Raw genomic sequence first — 19,019 nt, forward strand, 5'->3', positions numbered from 1 at the left:
TCGATCCGCGATAAGCCTCAGCTGTCCGTAACACTGGTAGTCCATCGCTGCTGCAACGTTTGAAAATCTCTCCCAGCCGAACAGAATTTTCTAAACTATTTACAAGAACGAAAAGAAAATTAAATGTCCAAAATATTATCTAAATTATTGTTTTATTTTGTTTCAATTATTGTTTGTTGTCTAATGAAGCACTGAAATGAGGCACCGCGTTTAAACGAATGTCCCACACTGTATCAACATGGGACAATTGAGCTTTATGTTATTTTTTTAAAAAGCTTGTGTTTCGTGTTTTTTTCTGAAAGATTATACATAAAAACATATGCAAATGAAAAAAGGATTCAATAGTATTCCCACGTGACACTGTACCTTGGATTCTGAAGTCCAATCTCTCATTGCTTTCGGTGTTAAACGAGTTCTGTTCGTACATCCTTCTGCATAACCCACTTGCTTTTATGACTCATCTCATCTGGAATCATTCAGTCGGTTATGAAGTCAATTAATTTGAATTGAATTACACCTTTATTGGGTTGGTTTCTCGGAAAAAAAATTCCGTCCATACCCCCTTGAGAGAAACCACTATTTCTAATTTATAACGATTAAATTGATTAACCATATTCCGCTGAAGTGGCACATTTTGGCAGTGTCAATCAGTCATCAACTCCTTTCAATCTCCACTATAGCGCTAGCACGATTAATTATACCCCATCTTTTCCTCTCTATCATTTTTCAGATAATATACCACTCACAAAGCGAGGTGCGCGATCGAGAGCAAGCGTCATCGTCATCGAGTAAAGGCGAGCCGAAATTGGCCCCCAATACGCTGCGAACACCACCCATACTGAGCAGCAACATCATCACCAACAAAACCGTACAAACGAGTTCGGAAGGAAAAGGAGATACAAATAAATCTCACCACCGCCGACTGCCGACTTATCGCAAGCAACAACGGCAACAACGGGAGGAAAAAACAGCTATAGGGTATTAAATTCATTAAGCGGGACCTCCTCTCGACTTTCATCTCGCTCGCGTGCGCAACTTATTAATTTGGTTTTTGGGAGTGTCCCATTGCCGGGGAGCGAGTGAGTGTTGAGTGCACCCGCGCGGTGGCTCGCTCCTCGCAAATGAGGTCAGCCGACATCTTACCGCCCAGTTTCGAGCCCGTCAAAACACAGGCCTCGACATGAAGCGGCGGCCGCCCCCTAAAGTGCTTCGCCAACAACGCCATCACCACCATCAGCAGTCACGATCGTCCCGAGTCAATGAAGCGCCGCACGATCGTGCCATAATGAGCAGCGGCAGCAGCAGCAGCTGAAGGGACACACCGAAGAGAACGACGGAGTTTTCTTCACTATCTGTGATTATTACCACATTCCAACACCTCGCGGTTCATACTAATACAAAACAAAACAAAAAAAAACACGGGAACGATAAAGGAGAGAAAGGCATTTTAAGGTTTAAGGTTTTTAGGGCAGATTAAGGTAAAGATAGAGATAAACACTACACTACACTAGAAACACAGCAAAAAAAATGTCACAGGGAAATTACGTTAGCAAGTATGCGGGTGAGTTCTGCAAGTTGGTCGTCGAGGGGGACCTCGCCAAAATCAAGTCCAAGTTCAAAGACTTTGTCCTCGACTACCAAACGCCGGAAGATCTCAACACTCCGCTGCATCTGTCGATCATTGCGCAACAGAACCGGAACGAGATCATACAGTTCCTGATCGAGTCCGGTGCGGATTGTGACTTGCGCAATTCGATGAACCTTACCGCGTCCGAGTTGGCGATCAATCTGAACTTTCTCGATGTGACCAAATTTATGCTGGCCATCGAGTTTCGCAATCTTTCCGACTACAGGTGCTTCTATCGGTTGATCAGACGCGGGTCGGTCCCGCTGTTGCAGCTGTTTCTGGAGCTGAAAAGCTTCGACGTTCATCAGCAGATCCACTTTGTGTCCAGTGTGTGGCATGAACTGTACGTTAAGAACGTTCAGATCTCGAAGAACATGGAGAACTTCCTCGAGTACCAGCTGCTCAACTACAGCTATGCATATCATCATCCACCGAGCCAGAAACCGGACCGGCTGAAGTTCGACAAGGAGCACGAGAATCGGATCGATCTGATCGTGGAGTACACGCGGTACCTAACCAGCCAGTATGCCACCGACAATCTAAACGACTTCGACGACAAGTTCCTGCTGGCGGTCAAGATCATCTACGACAATCTGTTCTTCATCAAGGACAAACACGAGTTCGCCCATCTGCCGATGGTTGAGATGGAACGATGTCTGGCGATTTTCCTGGCCATCTTCAAGAAGAGTCCCGAGTACGAGATCTACAAGTTGATCATCAACAAGAGGCAGCTGTTGGTGTTCCTGGCGGCGATCTGTGATGAGCTGGACAAAATTAAGAAGGATCTGCTGGATAAGGAGAACCGTAGCCAGCAGAAGTGGACGAACGATTTGTTGCTGCATCTGATAAACTGCATACGGGACGCTGCCCCTGCGAAGTCCACTAAAGCGATCAACGCACTGTGGAAGAAGAAATGCCCCCTGAAGAAGAAACTCATCTACTACGTTAAATCGCGGCTCAAAAACAACACGGAGCTGAGTTCCATCCAGGCCCGGATGGTTAACAACTTGTCGAAGAATGAGTTGGAGGAGATTCGGGGTGAGTTGAAGGCGAAGGAGTTCCTGAACCTAACGCGAACCATTGCCCGAAAGAACTTTGTGATTTTCAAACGACTGAAGAAAACCTCCGATCATCTGGCGCAGTTGTACGCCATCAAGAAGATCCTCCGCTACTTGGATGGTATCGCACGGGTGCAGCTGCCCCAGTATCAGGTTTCGGGAGTGCTGGCCATCAAACGGACCCTGCAGGTCCTGGCGGATACCGTCAGCAGTACAAAATACAGTCCCCGCATTCGGCGCAAGCTGGACTACGTGGTGCACAAAATTCTCCCGCTCAATTTGGACCTGGAACTGGCCGATTACTACACGCCGAACGTCACCCTGTACAAACTGTGTTCGGACAAGCTCGAGAACCGGTTGATGCCGTTCGCCGAGGTGCAGTGCAGTCTGAAATCCGTGCGGCGTTACTTCGCCTGCATCTTCGATCTCAAGATCCTGGAGGCGTACAAATGCTACCTGGGAAGCGTGTACCAGTTGAAGGATCGCGCCCAGGTGCGATCGTACAATCAGTACGTGGGGGAGGCGAACCGGTTGTACTTCGAGAACCACACCCTAGACGATGTGTACTTTGAGCTGGAGGACTGTATACGGGTGGTGGAGGAGTTGCAGGAGACGTTCGTCCAGCAGCACGATGATAAGATCAGCGATCTGCTCCGGTGCATCCACAAGTCACTCGGGCATCGGTACGAGACGCTGCTGAGGGAGGGCAAAGGGCTTTTTGGGGCAATCAGTTCCAACTTCAACACCAGCATGCTGTTGGGGACGGCGAATCAGGACATAGTGAAGATTAAGCGGATAGTTCGGTCGTTTCTGGACGAGCAGCACCCAAAGTACGACATCAGCACCGACAGTCAGCTGGTGAGCGTGAGTTTTGTCCTCCAGGAGCTGCTCCATCTGTTCACGAACTATCTCTACCAGTACCAGATGGACGAACGGGTCTCCAAGAGCTTCCTCACCATGGTTTACGTGCTCAACGTTGAGCGGTACTTCGCGATCGACCATCTGCTACCGCTGCGCGGTAAACCGTACGACAGTCTCATCCACCAGAACTACACGAACGAAATCCTGAAGAAGTTCAACCTCCAGAATCTCAGCTCGATCGAGTTCGCGGTGCTGCACGAGCAGCTTGCGATCAACTACTACGACAACTGTTTCAATCTGGACAAGAAGTACGCCGTGATGACGATGTTCATGAAGACGACGAACCGGGCGATCAACGACGCGATCATGAAGCGCAACAAGCGCATGGATCGGGAGGAGTTTCAGTCCTACCTGGAGAGCAAACTGAAGCTGATCGGGCAGTTTCTGCCATGCAGTGATTTCAACGAGGTCACCCAGTTCATCAGTGATGCGGCTCCGCACGTGGAGTTCGCTCTCGAGTGCTGTTTGCTGGAAATTTGCGAGATCCTAACCGATTTGAACGTGTTTCAGGACAACTCGTACGTGCTGAAGCTGCAGTCGTCGATCATTAGTGGGCGCAATCTGCGCGAGTACTTGTTGCATGATCCGCTGGCATACGATATGCTCACGTTGACGCACAGCACCAAGGTGAAGGTGTTCCTGAACGGGTTGGTTTTCAAGAGCAACGACTTCAAGCTGTATCAGCCGCCCACCAACCTGAAGGTGAATGTCAGCGATCTGGCCACGATCAATGATAACCTGGTGAACAGCTACAAGATGAAGTGGAGCTGGGTGGAGCAGCAGGAACGACTGTTCAAATCGGTGGAGAACATCGATCTGAAGCTGCTGCAGGCCCTCACACCGGACTATGCCGATGTGCGGGGGATGCGGCTGGGGGCGCTGCAGGAGGAAGCCCCGATCGCGGAGTACGAGATCATCGATTACACCATCAAGAACAACTTGCGGACGATGACGGACTTCCTGGCGGAGGATGTGCAAGCGATTTCGTTCGAGAAGCAACAATTTTTCCAGTACCTGCTGGTGCGTAGTTTCGGGTCGCTGTTTGTGGACGCCCACATCAGCCTGACAGGGCAGTACGATCGGCAGGCGGCGATCCTGTATATGGCGCTGTACTTTCGAGCTTACGAGATTTTTCTGGACAATGTGCGGAAGTTTGAGCTGAGCATCAACCTGTCGAAAATCGCCAAGTACATCAACCATGAGTTTATCGACAAGATTGCCAAGCAGATGAAGGATATCAGCTGGAACTGTCAGGATGAGAACGGGGTGACGGTGCTGGATCAATGCATCCAGAAGGGGGACGTGCAGGCGGTCAAGAAGTTGCTGAAACTCAACGTGGATGTCAATCAGTGTAGCGGGGATAGCTCCACGGGGTTGCACAGGGCTTGTAGTCTCGGGTTGAACGACATCGTGCGGTTGTTGGTGAAGCAGAACGTGCAGATCAACGCCATCAACGAGCAGGACTACCTCCCGTTGACGTACGCCATCCAGTACCATGAGAATGAGCTGATTCCGATGCTGGTTAGTGATGAGATCGATGTTAACTCGGAGAGGTTGGGTCTCGTGAGGAGGTCTGTAAAACACGGCAATTTGGAAGCGCTAAAATTTTTGTTGGACATCCGTCAGGTCAGTTTAACTGCTCGGATGGATCAGGAAGACAACAGCTTGATTCACATGTGTGCGATCTACGATCGGGATGAGATTTTGAGGTTCTTGATCGCCAACTACTTCCGGTATGTTCAGGAGCATTTGAACGAGCAGAACTGCCACTCCAAAACAGCACTCCATATAGCTGTAAGCACGGAACGGTACCGGATCGTGGAGCTGTTGCTCCAGCAAAAGGCCTCCGTCACGGCGGTGGATCAGTGTGGGCTGAACGCCGTGGAATGGGCCCTCGAGCGAAACAGCGTCAAACTACTCAAGTTGTTCGTGAAGTATGGCTTCTCCCAGCAAAAGAGTTTGATCCCGCAGCTGCCTTTGGCGCTTGTCATCGAGAAAAAGAACATCCGTATGCTCAAGCTGCTGAACCGGATCGGGTATAGTCTCCTGACGGAGCAGCTATGTCTGATCAAGGCAGTTTACGCACAATCCGTTGAACTGGTAAAATTCCTGGTTGAGAGCAACAAAATTTATCTCAGCTACAAAGATCCGTACGACAGCACCGCCCTGCATGTGGCGATCGCGATCGGATGCAACGAGATCGCTGCCTTTCTGATCGAAAGTGGTTCGGAGATCAACGCGATCACCAAGTTCGGTGATACACCGCTGCATGTGGCAGCCAAGCATTGTAACATAATCGCCGCTCGAATGCTCATCCTGAAGTACGCAGCAATTGACGAGAGGAACTCCAGCGGACTGACCCCGCTGATGCAGGCGATGTATTCGCGCAATCTGGACATCATGAAGCTGCTGATTGGCGCCGGAGCGAACATCGAGCTGCTCAAGATCCACCTGGCCGAGATCGAGCAGATGTCGAAGATACCGACGATTCACATGTTTGCGGACAACTACGGTCTGCTGGAGTTCATGATCCTTCAGCTGCAGTACGACCCGAACGTTCGGGACGGACGCAATCAGCAAAATATTCTGCACAAAGCCTGCTACAGCAACAATCTGCAGATCGTGCAATTCTTGGTGGACTGGTGCCGCGTGCAAGTCGAACAACAGGACTCCAACAGCCGGACCCCGCTGTCGATAGCGAACGAGTGCAAGAACTTCGATGTGGCGGAATTTCTGCGGGGTAAGAAGCGGAAGAAATCCCAAATTACGCCCCAGCGATACTTCGATCCCTCGGGGATGATGTGAGGAATGTTACCAGTATTCAGTTTCCCAGTGAGTTATCCCTTTTAGAAGCTAGTTTCAGACCCAAGCTGATGACCTCCGCACACTGGAGAAGACATCCTCCCCGCGCACTGAGAAGCTTAAAATTTTAAAACAATATAAATATGCAATGGATAGTGTCTCGAGCCGGACACATCCTTCGGTTGATCAGCACCGTGTGCTGCCCCGAGGATCCTCCGAGCTCACCGGGCTTCCTCAGTTTGCCGCACGTATGTGCGGAAGTCATCAACCCGGCTGAAACCAGCGAAACCGACACTGACCCGGCAGTCGTCAGGGTTCCGCGTGCCCTTCTGGAGCTAGATTCGCTCGATTTTGACTGAAAGTTCCTCCTTTTCGCAAGGTTACCACAGCGCGTCGAACGGATTCGGCCGCCTTCGGGGTTTTTCTACGAGGCAAGTCCGCTGCTCCCCACACCAAAACACAGTGATGGATGGATGGAACAGACCAGCCTCCGGAAAAGCCCTCATTTAGAAATATTTTACACACACACTTTTTCCAGCGGGAATCCAACGCAATCGCTCTGTTGCAGTCTTGCCCCACATAGCATTACTATAAAACTCGAGCCGAATCTGCTCCAGAAAGGAGGCACCCCGTGCGGACGCCCTCGGCTTGCCTCGGGGCGCGCGGTTGTGTCCCGTTCTTTTCCTCCTATTTCCTCCAACCCAACAACTATCTTGCGATGGCAAACCTCCGTTCTAGTCAGAGTGTGGGAATACGTACGTGTGTTCGTGTGCCATTTCGCCATGAATGTTTTTTTCTTCTCGGGTCCCGGCACAACAAACGGAAGCTCAGCCATTCCATGCCAAAGCGATATAGTTGCTCTCAGATTTACGTGAAAATTGGTAGTTTTGTTCCTTATCGCAAAATGTTCGACCCGTATTTTTTATTAATTTATCATTAGAGTGCCCATATCCATTTAAGGGTGTCACAAAAAAAATAACTTCTTCCCAAAAACAAAAATAACTTTTGAACTACTGGGCCGATTTAGATTATTCAGATGATCGACAAGGAAATTCCCAAGGAGCTAGACTGTAGCGTGGTTACATTATCAATACTCATTATATTTCCTAATCCTAGGCTATCATGTTATACACTGAGAATCAATTTCGATGACCTAGGACCACGTCTTTCAATAATGGTTTCTATTCAGAAAACAGGACACGTTTTCTTCAAACAACGATCGTTTGAAAATTCTTCCGTTCACATATTTTGATAGTTCTAGACATAATATCAAACGTAAAAGGACGTACGTCAAATTTATTCGTAACGAAGAACATAATCTATTACAAAAATTTCGATGCATTCAAAAATAATATTCTAAGTGGTAAACAAGTGGATTACATAATGTAATTGCGTAGTTCTACGTCGAAAATATGCGGTCGTGTCCTAGTTACAACCCCTTGTAATTTTTTTTTAAATCTCTAGTACGAAACGTCTAAGTCTTCGGAATATGCCTCAGTGCCGCTCTGCAGAATGCCCATCGGGCTCAGTAGTGTGGTAATGGATTCACGTTTCATCCAATGCCACAAAACGTCGAAAAAATTTCAACGCGTTTACGCTTCAACAACGCCAAACCGGCTGATGAATCATCAACGCGCCGCTGTTTTTGATCGACGGTCAGCAAACGCGGCACCCATCGTGCGGATTGCATTTTTCATGCCTAAAATGTATCCGACTCGTTCTTTTGAAATGCCTACGGCCTCAGCTAACTCGCGTAACTTCACTTTACGATCGTTCAAAACATCGTAAATCGATGCACTTGTTTTTGTGATTTCCGGATTCATAGCCTCTTTTGGCCTTCCAGAGCGAGGTGCATCTGCGGTGCTTGTACGGCCCATTTTAAATTCGCTAAACCAACGATATTGTTTTCGAAGAAGCAGAAGTGGGAAAACATTCCGTTAATCTCTGCATTGGTTGTTCAGGAGTTTTTCTCATCAGAAAACAATGTTTGATCAAAATCCGATATTCTTCTTTTTCCATTTTCTATACGAATGCTCAGGTAGCGACACTTAAACAAGTGTAGTTTGTGAACAAATAAACGAAATGTCATGAAACATAATCTAGTGACAGGTCAACCTCTCGAAGTGAATCTTGTTCATTTTTAGTGGTGCCTTCTGTTGAAAAATCCTGAGACTTTTCAGCCCATGTAGTACCGGAACGCGTTAACCAGATTATTTAGTACCAGAACACGCGGCGGTCAAGTTGATAGTGTTTATACTTCTATCAAGGCTGCATCCGTATAGTGAATCACGGTAATATGATAGCCAAGCTTGACCGTTCAGGTACATCTTCGAGACTGTGCGAGTGGTTGAAATCATATTTAATTGATCGTCAATTGTTCGTGAGAATAGAATCAGCCATATCTGCACCATTCTTTTCCCGATATGGTGTGCCCCAGGGAAACAATTTGGGATGTGTACTAAACCATTTTGTTGTAAGTGTGTTTAAATGTTGTATCATATCCTTCCGAAGAAACAAAAATTGTATCGTGTATAACTTTAGTATTAATGACACCGAGTTGAATAGAGTTAATAATGTTATTAACTAAGGTGTGAAACTGGATCATCAGCTCTCTTTCAAATGCACCACTCACTGATAGTGGATCGAGCGAATCGACAGCTTGGATTTATCTTCAAGATAGCAACCGAATCTGATGTCCACGTTCTTTGTACTGTTCATTAGTAAGATCCATTCTTAAATTTTCTTCTGATGTCTGGTCACCATATGATGCGGTATGGATTTCACGAATCGAAACAGTGCAGCGCAAATTCGTGAAGTGTGCCTTGCGAAGCATACCGTGGTTCGTTCCACTGCGGCTCCCGCCTCACGAACATCGTTGTGCCCTATTCGGTATTGAATCTCCGGTAGATCGACTAAATCGCAATCAAGCTGTTCTTGGTGCCAAGATTCTGCAGAATGTTGACAGTCATGCACTGCTACGTCAACTGAATATCTACGCACCCGAACGAGTGCTTCGATCCAGACAATTGCTGTACCAACCATCGAGACGAACACTATATGGATTTCAACAATCCCATCGTTTCGATATATCGCAGATTGCAAGAAAAGTACGTTTTGTTCTACTTCAGTATATCAACAGAAGCTTTATGGAATCGACGGCGAAACCGTCAAGATTGGCTATAGTTTGCGAAACAGAAATTTTATCTAGTTTACCTGACCTTGATGTCAGCTGAATTATAAATACATACAAATACATTGCCATTTCCTATTTCGTTAATGTTCAAAATTACAGATAATTGAAAGAATTCTTATTTTCCAATACGCGTCGTATCATAACGATGTGGATAGAGAAAATATTGCAATTTAAACTCCGCCTGTTTTCAAATTATTGAGTATAACCAATCAATGTTTTGTTTCTCAGCATGAAGGCCACATAAAGTCCAGAAAAAATCATTTTCCATCTTGTGTCATTATGGAATCATTTAATGAAATAAATTAATTGAAAAATTATAAGTAAAAATTCAATAATTGGTATCTGTCGATCTGTTGACAACGATCCCATGAAAACCAACCGTTCCAAAAGTCTGTCAAATGTCGAAATCGAATCTTGGTTTAGCACTAGTTCTAGAAAACAACATTCCGGCTGGAACTGATAGCACCATCTACTTCGGTGATCGTATGTGCCACTGGGTACATTACCTCGCGCCCGTTAGTTGTTGCCGCTAGTTCTGGTACTGTCTACAATTAATCTAGAAAGTCGTGTGCACCAGTAGTCAGATAATGTTAAAGCCATGATCAAAACATAAGTGCATGACCCTATCACTCACTGACAAATCCTGGAAAGGCCTATTTACTATGGAACTCGCTGTAACGCATAATCCGCACCGCGGATTTCACTAACCTACTGAATCATCTACAGTAATCGTTCGCTAACTGGTCGTGGTTTAACTGGTCTGCTGTTTAACTGGGCGAACGTTAACTGGTTTTTGGACCAGTTAAAAAGCAGAATTTCGTAAACAATCGACGCCATATTCAAATGGAAGATTTGCTGTGAGGGGCATTCGAATGTAATTTTAAATGTTATGAAAATTGACATTAATTCGCACGACAAAAACATTGATTAAACTACAGAAAAATAATTTTCTCAAATCATATGTCATACCTGTTGTTGCACTCAATGCGAAACTTCCATTGGAATCCTTTTGTTTATCCAATTACAGGAACAATACGAATCAAACAATTCATTGAAGTTTCCCTCGATTTTATTTGACGTTTAACATGCCGGACCAGTTAAAACGCGAATGTCGATAAGTGGTCTTCCCTTTTCGCCCAGTTAGTGAATGTTTACTGTATATCACTCTTATTCCTGCACATTGACTGGATATCTAATTCGTTGTATCAAGAATTATTGCACACAACTTTGTGTTGCAGGCAACATTTACGGAAACCAAGCTGAGAGAAAGAATGCATAATAAATGAATTAAGTTCGCATTCGCTCGCGAAATATACTCCTTTCATACGTTAAATAGTTTGCTTGTTTTGCAATTTTAACTGTTGATATCTCAGGCAAAAAAAGCTGGATAAATTTATCGTTTAATGGTATATATTATAACATATATCATTGAAACGATTCTGCGTAATATGCATTTGAAATCTCTTAATGTTTCGTTACATTTTTCGTGCAGGAAACCCTCCCCCCCCCCCTCCTATATAGAAATCAAAGACGTAGTCCTACGTCAAAACATCATCATCATTCAAGTCACACTCTCGTTCAAGCTAGCAGACTATAGTCTACAGTTTTTTTTATAATAATAGTTTTCGGAACACTCCAAAATGAAAATAGTCACCCCAATGAAAATTTAACGAAAACCTGAAAACCATTATATCGGTTTGGCATGGAATGGCTGAATTAACCAATGATTCTGGAGGGTCATTCTTGAGAAACCATAAGAGTACAAGCAAACGTTTGCCAAATTTTCCTCCACATTCCAAAATTTCTGTTCTGTTCCTCTCCCTCTCTAATTTGGTAATCTCAACTATCTTTAACAAACATCGCGGATGCTGGTAAGGTCCTCAAAGAGACGGCTGCCAACTGGCAGCAGTGAAGCACACTCACCTAACAATCTATACGAAATTAAGCAAAAAAAAGAGTGACGAAAAGTGTTTATATACATATATCAATGTAATAAGAATATATCTCGCGAGAAGTCTAGTTTTTTTTTTCTAGAAGATAGACTACAAGTAGAATAGTTTTCATCGTGATTTATCGTGTAAAAGTGTGTGATTTTGCGCATCATTAACAACGCGAACGCGTAGAGAATCAGTTTTAATAGATACAGAAAATGTATGAGAATCTATATAGGGGAAAGCAACTCTATCTTTCTTTCACTTACTCGTAGGGATCCTAACCATAAGAAATTTATTTTTCTTTAGCACATAAGTATAAAAAACAACTACACGTAAGATAACATAAAAAAGAAAAGAAACAACACATTTTATCGTACCTTTAAGTAACGAAACCTCGCATACACTTTGGCCCGGGCGTTCGCAGCCGGCGAACTCGGTCAAGTTTGGTTCCCCGAGAGTGAAACCCCCAAACATCAACAACAACAAAAACACAGTCAGATAGCTGAATAAACCTCGCATATGGTGCACAAAAATCGGTTAGCGTTCCAAAGCGGAACCCGAAGCGCCGTCTGTGAATGGACCCCGGGCGAAGTAAACTATGAAATATAAATTATTTATTAGGTAGACACTTGTTATGCATGCACCAAATTTAATATAATATATTAAATTTAAATGCATCACACAGTATAATGTCGTAAAACAGGACAGAAATAGCGGAGAGGCATCAGACATCATGCGCTAAGCAGCATTCACAAATCAGCAGAAAATCAGAATCCTCAGCATAGAGCAAACAATCAATCAAGCAACAAATAAACTAACTAACGATATCAAAACAGAAAAAACTTGCAAAAGAATCAAATAATCAAAAAGAGTCATGTTACGGCGCGGGTCTGTCCCGGTTCCGGTCGGTCAATGCTAGGTGAAAACGCCAACTCTAGAAATTATGAAACACACAAACGTAAACACTTACTCTATATACAGCTAACAGTCATGCAGGTGTCTCTGTTTAATGTCTAACGTTTAAAACAGAAATTATATGAAAAAAGAGAAAAAGTAACACTATTTTCGCCCAGCAATTGGGTCGGAGCTGTTTGCGACACACTTCGAAACTCGCCAAATGAAGTAGAACGACACTGCCTTATGGGCGAGTGCGCGAAGTTTCTCCAGTTTCTCCGTCGCAAGCTGAAAGATTTTTATTTTATTTTTTTAACCGGAAGCGAAACGCACAAATGCATTCCAAAATCTTCGCCTCCCGCTTTTCTCCCATCAAGAAAAAAAACAGCTCTAAGAGAGCTTTGGTTCTTTCCTAACGAACATTCCACAGCTCTACAATTCTTAAGATGTATATTCACTAACGAAAAGCGTGCAAAAGTATACGTTCCCCAACAGGACAACAGCAAAGACACAGGCACAATTTTCACCTGAAAAATAGATTTATTTTGCAATAAAAACAGTGTTCGACGCATTTTTTGTTGAATAAACTTGATCGAAATTTGGAACAGGACGATTTCTTTCTCGTTGGCTCTCGACGATTTCCGAAAATCCCCAGCATTTTGACGTAGGACTACGTCTTTCATTAAGGGTGCCAAATCAGAAAACAGGTCGCGTTTTTAGGAAATAAAGTTAACATTAATAACTATTTTTACCGCGAACGGTTTTTGGATTTACGGATTTACATACCAAACGAATCGAAAATTCCCTAAGATTTGTTTGATATGATATAGATTACCATCCATTTCCCCATACATTTGTACTGCTCATTTGTGAGCTTACCTACCCGTGCCGTCATTAACGAGCAAACATATCGACGAGCAACGTAGGAGAATATTTGCTAGAGTATAAATTTTGGATCTAGGCTGGGGCAAACTTCGAGTGTAGTGCTATACTCGAAGCAATGAGCATCGCTTGTTTTGCGCCATCGGGAACAGCGCTGTCTTCGTTCCGCTGTGAATGCGACCAAATTACTCATTCGCTGAATCTGGCATTGCAATCATTGCATCGAACTGACACCATTGCATTAAGATTGTGAGTTACACAATCGTGGGGTAATCATCAATCTAGTATATCGCTGCCTCACTAAGAATGTAATTGTTCTGGAATGTTGTGCGATTTGGTTTCGCATGTCAGTAGCAAAACTCTCTCCACCAAGGATGACAGATACGCTAATCTAATCGAGGCTGGCAACGATGAGAAAAGCGCAAAACAGAGATAAGTGTATGTATATTTAGTAGCTTCAAGCTACTGCGATATATGGCTTTGCGTGCGTACGTGCGTGCTTCATAATCCGTACGTACAAATAGCATATCTTCGCTACGCTAAAACCCCATTTGTATCTGCTCCCGCGTGCATTGGTCCTGTCACTATGCAACTATCCTAATTTTTTTATGCAATGATAGACAATTGTTTGGTAGTGAATAAAATAACAGTGTAGTCCTACGTCAATAATGCGGTTGTGTCTTAGAAACAACCGCCTATATTTTTTTATGTGTGGATCAAAAAGGATCGATTAGTATGCAAAAGGTATTGAGGCAATCGATGGCATCATATATTGAACTCGAATGGCAGGTGAGCGGGTTCTAAATTTGAATGACAATAAATTGGAGTGTAATTAGTATTCGCCTGGTGCAATTATGCCGTCAGTGTTTGGATATGTCGAATCAAGTGATCAATCGGTGTGAATGAAATTAAAACCAAAGTTTGTTGAAGAACGCTCCCTCACTAAACCATTGTGGAGGTTCAACCCGATGTAGTATACAATTTCTATCACTTTGGGGCACTTGTGATATATTTCGGAATGAAAGAACTCAGGCACATTCCACTAATATAAATATCACTATATTCTTAGTTCCGTCCTCGCGTGCATTCGTCACTTGTTAACTTGATTGGTTGGAAATGTCAAAGACCTGTTGCTTGCATTCGACATGTACTTTTTATAATGCTTAAACTAAAACTCTACACAAGGTAGCTTCTATTCTAGAGGAGGAGGAGCCAGCAAGGAAATATGTGAGCGCGTTCGATTGGTTCGAACGGGTCAATACGGAGAACAAAAGGGTAGTGGTTGTTTCTGTGTGTTGTCATTTCACACTTGGTTGAAGTGGGTTAGTTCTGCATAATGTTACGCTGCAAGGGTGAGTGGTTGTTATTTAATATTATCGTATGCAGCTGTGAGCTTGTGACATAAAAATGCATTTGGCCTACAAACATGTATGACGATAATTTATGGCGTGGGAATGAATTTGTGGGAATAGGATCGTTGGGATTTTATGACAAGTGGGAAAGGATAATGGTAATAGGTTATCCCGCTACACCATCCCTCTTTGGGAGAATGATGTAACCGGGTGGAATCATTTATTATTATTATATTCATTATTATTGGGTGTTATAGCTTCTCCTCTTACATATGGTTATCTAACTATATTTACAGGTTGTGATAAATTCGTAAATTTAATTATATAGTGTATTTAATTTATAATAGTTTTAATTTGTTCTGTGATGCTTATTGTATAATATTTGTATTTAATGATTGTCGATAATTATGATGATAATAACAGTGATGATTTTAATAATAATTATAATTGGGAAATAATTGAGTAAAAATGAACTTAATCTCTGATACGTACCAAATTTCTAATACCCCCTTCCCCCTAACGGAGGAGGGAATTATAAGTAATTAATCTATTTTTATGTACAGTATGAGTGTTTTGGGTTTTCTCATCTAATAATGTCGCGTTTGGGTGATTTATTGATATGACCTTGTATGGTCCTTGATATACCTTGTCTAGTTTTCTTCTGTTTTCGTTAGTCATCATAACTAAATCATTCTCATGTATTTGTATTGGGTTTGTATCTTTCTGCTGATCTTCACGACGCTTTTGTTTGATTCTGTCAATTATTTCTTTTGCTGATTTTGTTGCCGTTTTGAGTTTGAATTGTAATTCTTTATGATATTGCTCGATATTGTATACGGGTTCAATGTGTGATTTTAGGTTGTATGGCAGTGTTGCGTTTCTGCCGAAAACTAATTCAAAAGGTGTGTATGAAAAATCTGTATGCGGAGTGGTGTTGTAACAGAATGCGTAGTAAGGCAACCAATCATCCCAGTCGCTCTGCGATGGGTTGATGAATTGTCTCACGTATTCATTAAGACAACGATGGTTTCTTTCTAAACTTCCGATTGATTGCGGGTGATAGGGGGTAGAAAATTTTTGTTGAATTTGGAATAATTTTGAAATATTGTCAAATAATTCATTCTTGTATTCGGTTCCTTGATCAGTTTGAACAATTGACGGAGTACCGTATACGAGAATGCAATTTTCTATAAATGCTCTCGCTATTGTGGATGCTTGTTTGTCTGGGGTTGGTTTTATTATTACGTATTTGGAGAGGTTACATTGGATAGTTAATGCATATCTATTTCCTGAATTAGATTTGTTAAAAGGTCCGATAGTGTCAATAGATACACAATCAAAAGGTTTTTCTGGGGTGGGTATTTTTATAAAGTTTTCCTTGGTCGGGGTTTTGTGTTTATTTTGTTTGCATTGTATACAATTTCTAACATATTCATAAATTTCTGATTTCATTTTGCTCCAGGAATAGAGTCTACTGAGCTTTTTATATAATCGATTGGCACCTATATGTCCTCCAATTGGTGCATCATGATAATTTTTCAGGATTTTTAATTTTTCTTCTTGGCTTTCTATCACACGCTTGGGTGTGTAGAGCACTATTTGCAAGTCTTTTAGCGAGTCGTTACAAGTCTTCTTGAAGAATTGAACGCTGCATAATTGGAATATCACGCTTGATAACGCTAGAGCTATCGCGCTTAGTCTTAATTTTTTGGCCATATTTTCAACTTTCTGTAATAGATTCCCTAAGGTCTCTTTCGAGTTGCTTGCAATTTTTGTATTTGTCGACATTAATTCTTTGAATCCTGTTTTATTTTTAATTGCGCATTTCATATTATTAAATTCATTCTCGCTAGCGTTTTCATTATCTTCGAGTGCGCGTCCGCATTGAAGTTTGGGTAGTTTTTCCCATTCGGTTGGTTCAACTGCCTCGTATACTTTGAGTTGATCAGGCTCATTGACATCGAGTACAGTGTTATTATTCAAATGTTCGTATTCCGTCTGATTCATATTTTGTTCCTTTCTTGTCATTGCTCTCGTTTGAACGGCTAGGACGTTTATTGTTTTCAAAGTTTCAGAATCAATTGCTATTCGTGATAATGCGTCGGCAGTTACGTTTAGTTTTCCTTGTACATATTGTACGTCAAAATTAAATTCCTCTAAATCTAGTCTCATTCGTGTTAATTTGGAAGATGGATTCTTCATTGAAAAAAGGTAAACAAGCGGTCTGTGGTCTGTTTTTACCGTGAATTTTCTTCCGTATAAGTATGGTCTAAAGAATGTTATTGCCCAATGAATGGCAGTAAGTTCCTGTTCAATTGTTGATTTATTTGCTTCACCTTTGGTGAAGGCTTTACTTGCGTAAGCGATCGGTAATTCGATTCCATCGCAATCTTGGGCCAATACTGCGCCACAGGCAGTCTTTGATGCATCGGTTATTAGTGTGAATTCTTTTTTAAAATCGGGAAATTGTAAAATTGTGGGAGAAATCAGTGCTGATTTTAAAGAATTGAATGCTTGCTGACATTCAGAGCTCCAATCGAAGACTGCATTTTTTCGAAGGAGTTTGTTTAAGGGATGCGCAATTTGGGCAAAATTTTTAATAAATCTTCTATAATAGTTGCAAAAAGCAACGAATCGACGGACTTCATCCGATGTGTTTGGTGTAGGGTAATTTAATATGACTGAAAATTTTGATTTATCTGGTTGGATGCCAGATGCGGATATATTATGACCTAGGTATGTGACATCTGGTCTAAAGAATGAGCATTTTGCGGGGTTAAGTTTCAAATTATATTTTTGGAGTTGTTTAAAAACTTTTTCCAAATTACTTAGATGATGATTTATGGAACATCCGACTACTATAATGTCGTCAATGTAAAGGAAAGCACACTCTGGTGGTAAGCCGCTGAGTGCAATTGTCATCATTCTTTGGAAGCTGTTTGGGGAAATATTTAATCCGAAAGGTAGTCTATTGAATTCGAAATGACCGTTTGAAGTAGAGAATGCTGTTAGTTTTTTGGAATTTTCGTCAAGTTCTATTTGGTGGAAACCTGACATTAGGTCTAGAGTAGTAAAGTATTTGGCTCTTCCTAAATGATCGAGTATTTCATCTATTCTTGGAAGGGGAAATTTATCTGGTGTAATTTTTTTGTTGAGCTGGCGAAAGTCTACCACTAATCGCCACTTTTTATCTTGTGTATTAGATTTTTTTGGCACTAAAAGTATAGGGGAATTATATGGAGAGGTTGATGGTTGGATGATTCTATTTTCTAACATATTTGATATTTGTTTATTTATTTCTGTTATTTGGGCCTCTGGAGTTCGATAATTTTTTATGTAGACGGGGTTTTTGTCGTTGAGTTGAATGTTTTGTTTATAAAAGTTGTTGGTAGTTAAGAAGTCATCTTTTAAAGCGAATATTTCGTTATAGTTTCTGCAGAGATTTATCAGTTTGTGTTGGGCTTCACGGGGAGTGTTAGTTAGATTTAATTCTTCAGTTAATTTTGGTATACGATTAGGGTTGTTAGTTGTGTTGTGGTTGATTGTAAAATGTGTTAACGGTTGGGTTAGTGGCTTGAAATTTTTGGGTAGAAGTATTTCAGACGTATTGGTATTAATGATTTTAACGAATTGTGTTTTAGAGTTAACTATGGAATTTGCGCAAAATACTCCAGGTTTGATTTCTTGAGAAATTATGACAGTGTCTTCTTTTATATGTGGAATTTTTATTTCTTTGATAATCTGGCATCTGGGGGGGATGACTAGATGATCGTCCCATGTGTCATGGATCGGTACTTCTAGATTAGTCTCATTGAAGAAAAAGGATAGTAACCATGTCTTCAAACACAGATTACATTCATATTTTGTTAAAAAGTCTTTTCCTAGAATGCCGTCAGCTGTAATTGGGAATTGTTTATTCACCAAATGGAATTGGTGTGGAATTTTATTATTTTCTATAAGTAGACTAGTGTTGGTACTACCTATTGTTTCAAGTTTGCCTTCGGTCACGCCGTTTATTATGCATGTATTATTTTTGTTAATTTTCTGGGTACGTTTGATCAAATTTTCCTTTAGGATTGATATATCTGCCCCTGTATCAAGAATAAGAACGCATGGTTGTTCGCACATGCTTAATTTAACTATAATAAACATTGAACAAGTAATATTTAGGTTGAAAATATTTGATGTTGATTTCGGTTTTCCTCCTGTTCTTCGTCCGACAACGCGCGGAGGTTCGCAGCCGGGTTTTCGGAGTTTTCCGCAATTCTAATGAAATGTTGCGGTCTGTTGTAATAGTTTTGGCTGCCATTGCCCCTAAAGTTTCTGTTTTGGTTAGGGAAATTCTGTTGATGATAT

General features: G+C 42.2%; 1 protein-coding gene across 10 annotated transcripts in view; it reads left to right on the forward strand.

Moving 5' to 3' along the window:
- The window catches only part of LOC129764641 (uncharacterized), an 83,631-nt gene extending 70,595 nt beyond the window's left edge, over positions 1 to 13,036 (forward strand). For all 10 annotated transcript variants that reach the window (XM_055763912.1, XM_055763910.1, XM_055763918.1 and 7 more), the window contains one exon: positions 731 to 13,036. In XM_055763912.1, coding sequence (XP_055619887.1) covers positions 1,528 to 6,411 — 4,884 coding nt within the window. In that variant the 5' untranslated portion in view covers positions 731 to 1,527 and the 3' untranslated portion in view covers positions 6,412 to 13,036. The remainder of the gene's footprint in view (positions 1 to 730) is intronic.
- Positions 13,037 to 19,019: the final 5,983 nt, after the last annotated feature.

The sequence above is a fragment of the Toxorhynchites rutilus genome, chromosome 2 (assembly GCF_029784135.1).
Source record: "Toxorhynchites rutilus septentrionalis strain SRP chromosome 2, ASM2978413v1, whole genome shotgun sequence".
Classification (NCBI taxonomy): domain Eukaryota; kingdom Metazoa; phylum Arthropoda; class Insecta; order Diptera; family Culicidae; genus Toxorhynchites; species Toxorhynchites rutilus.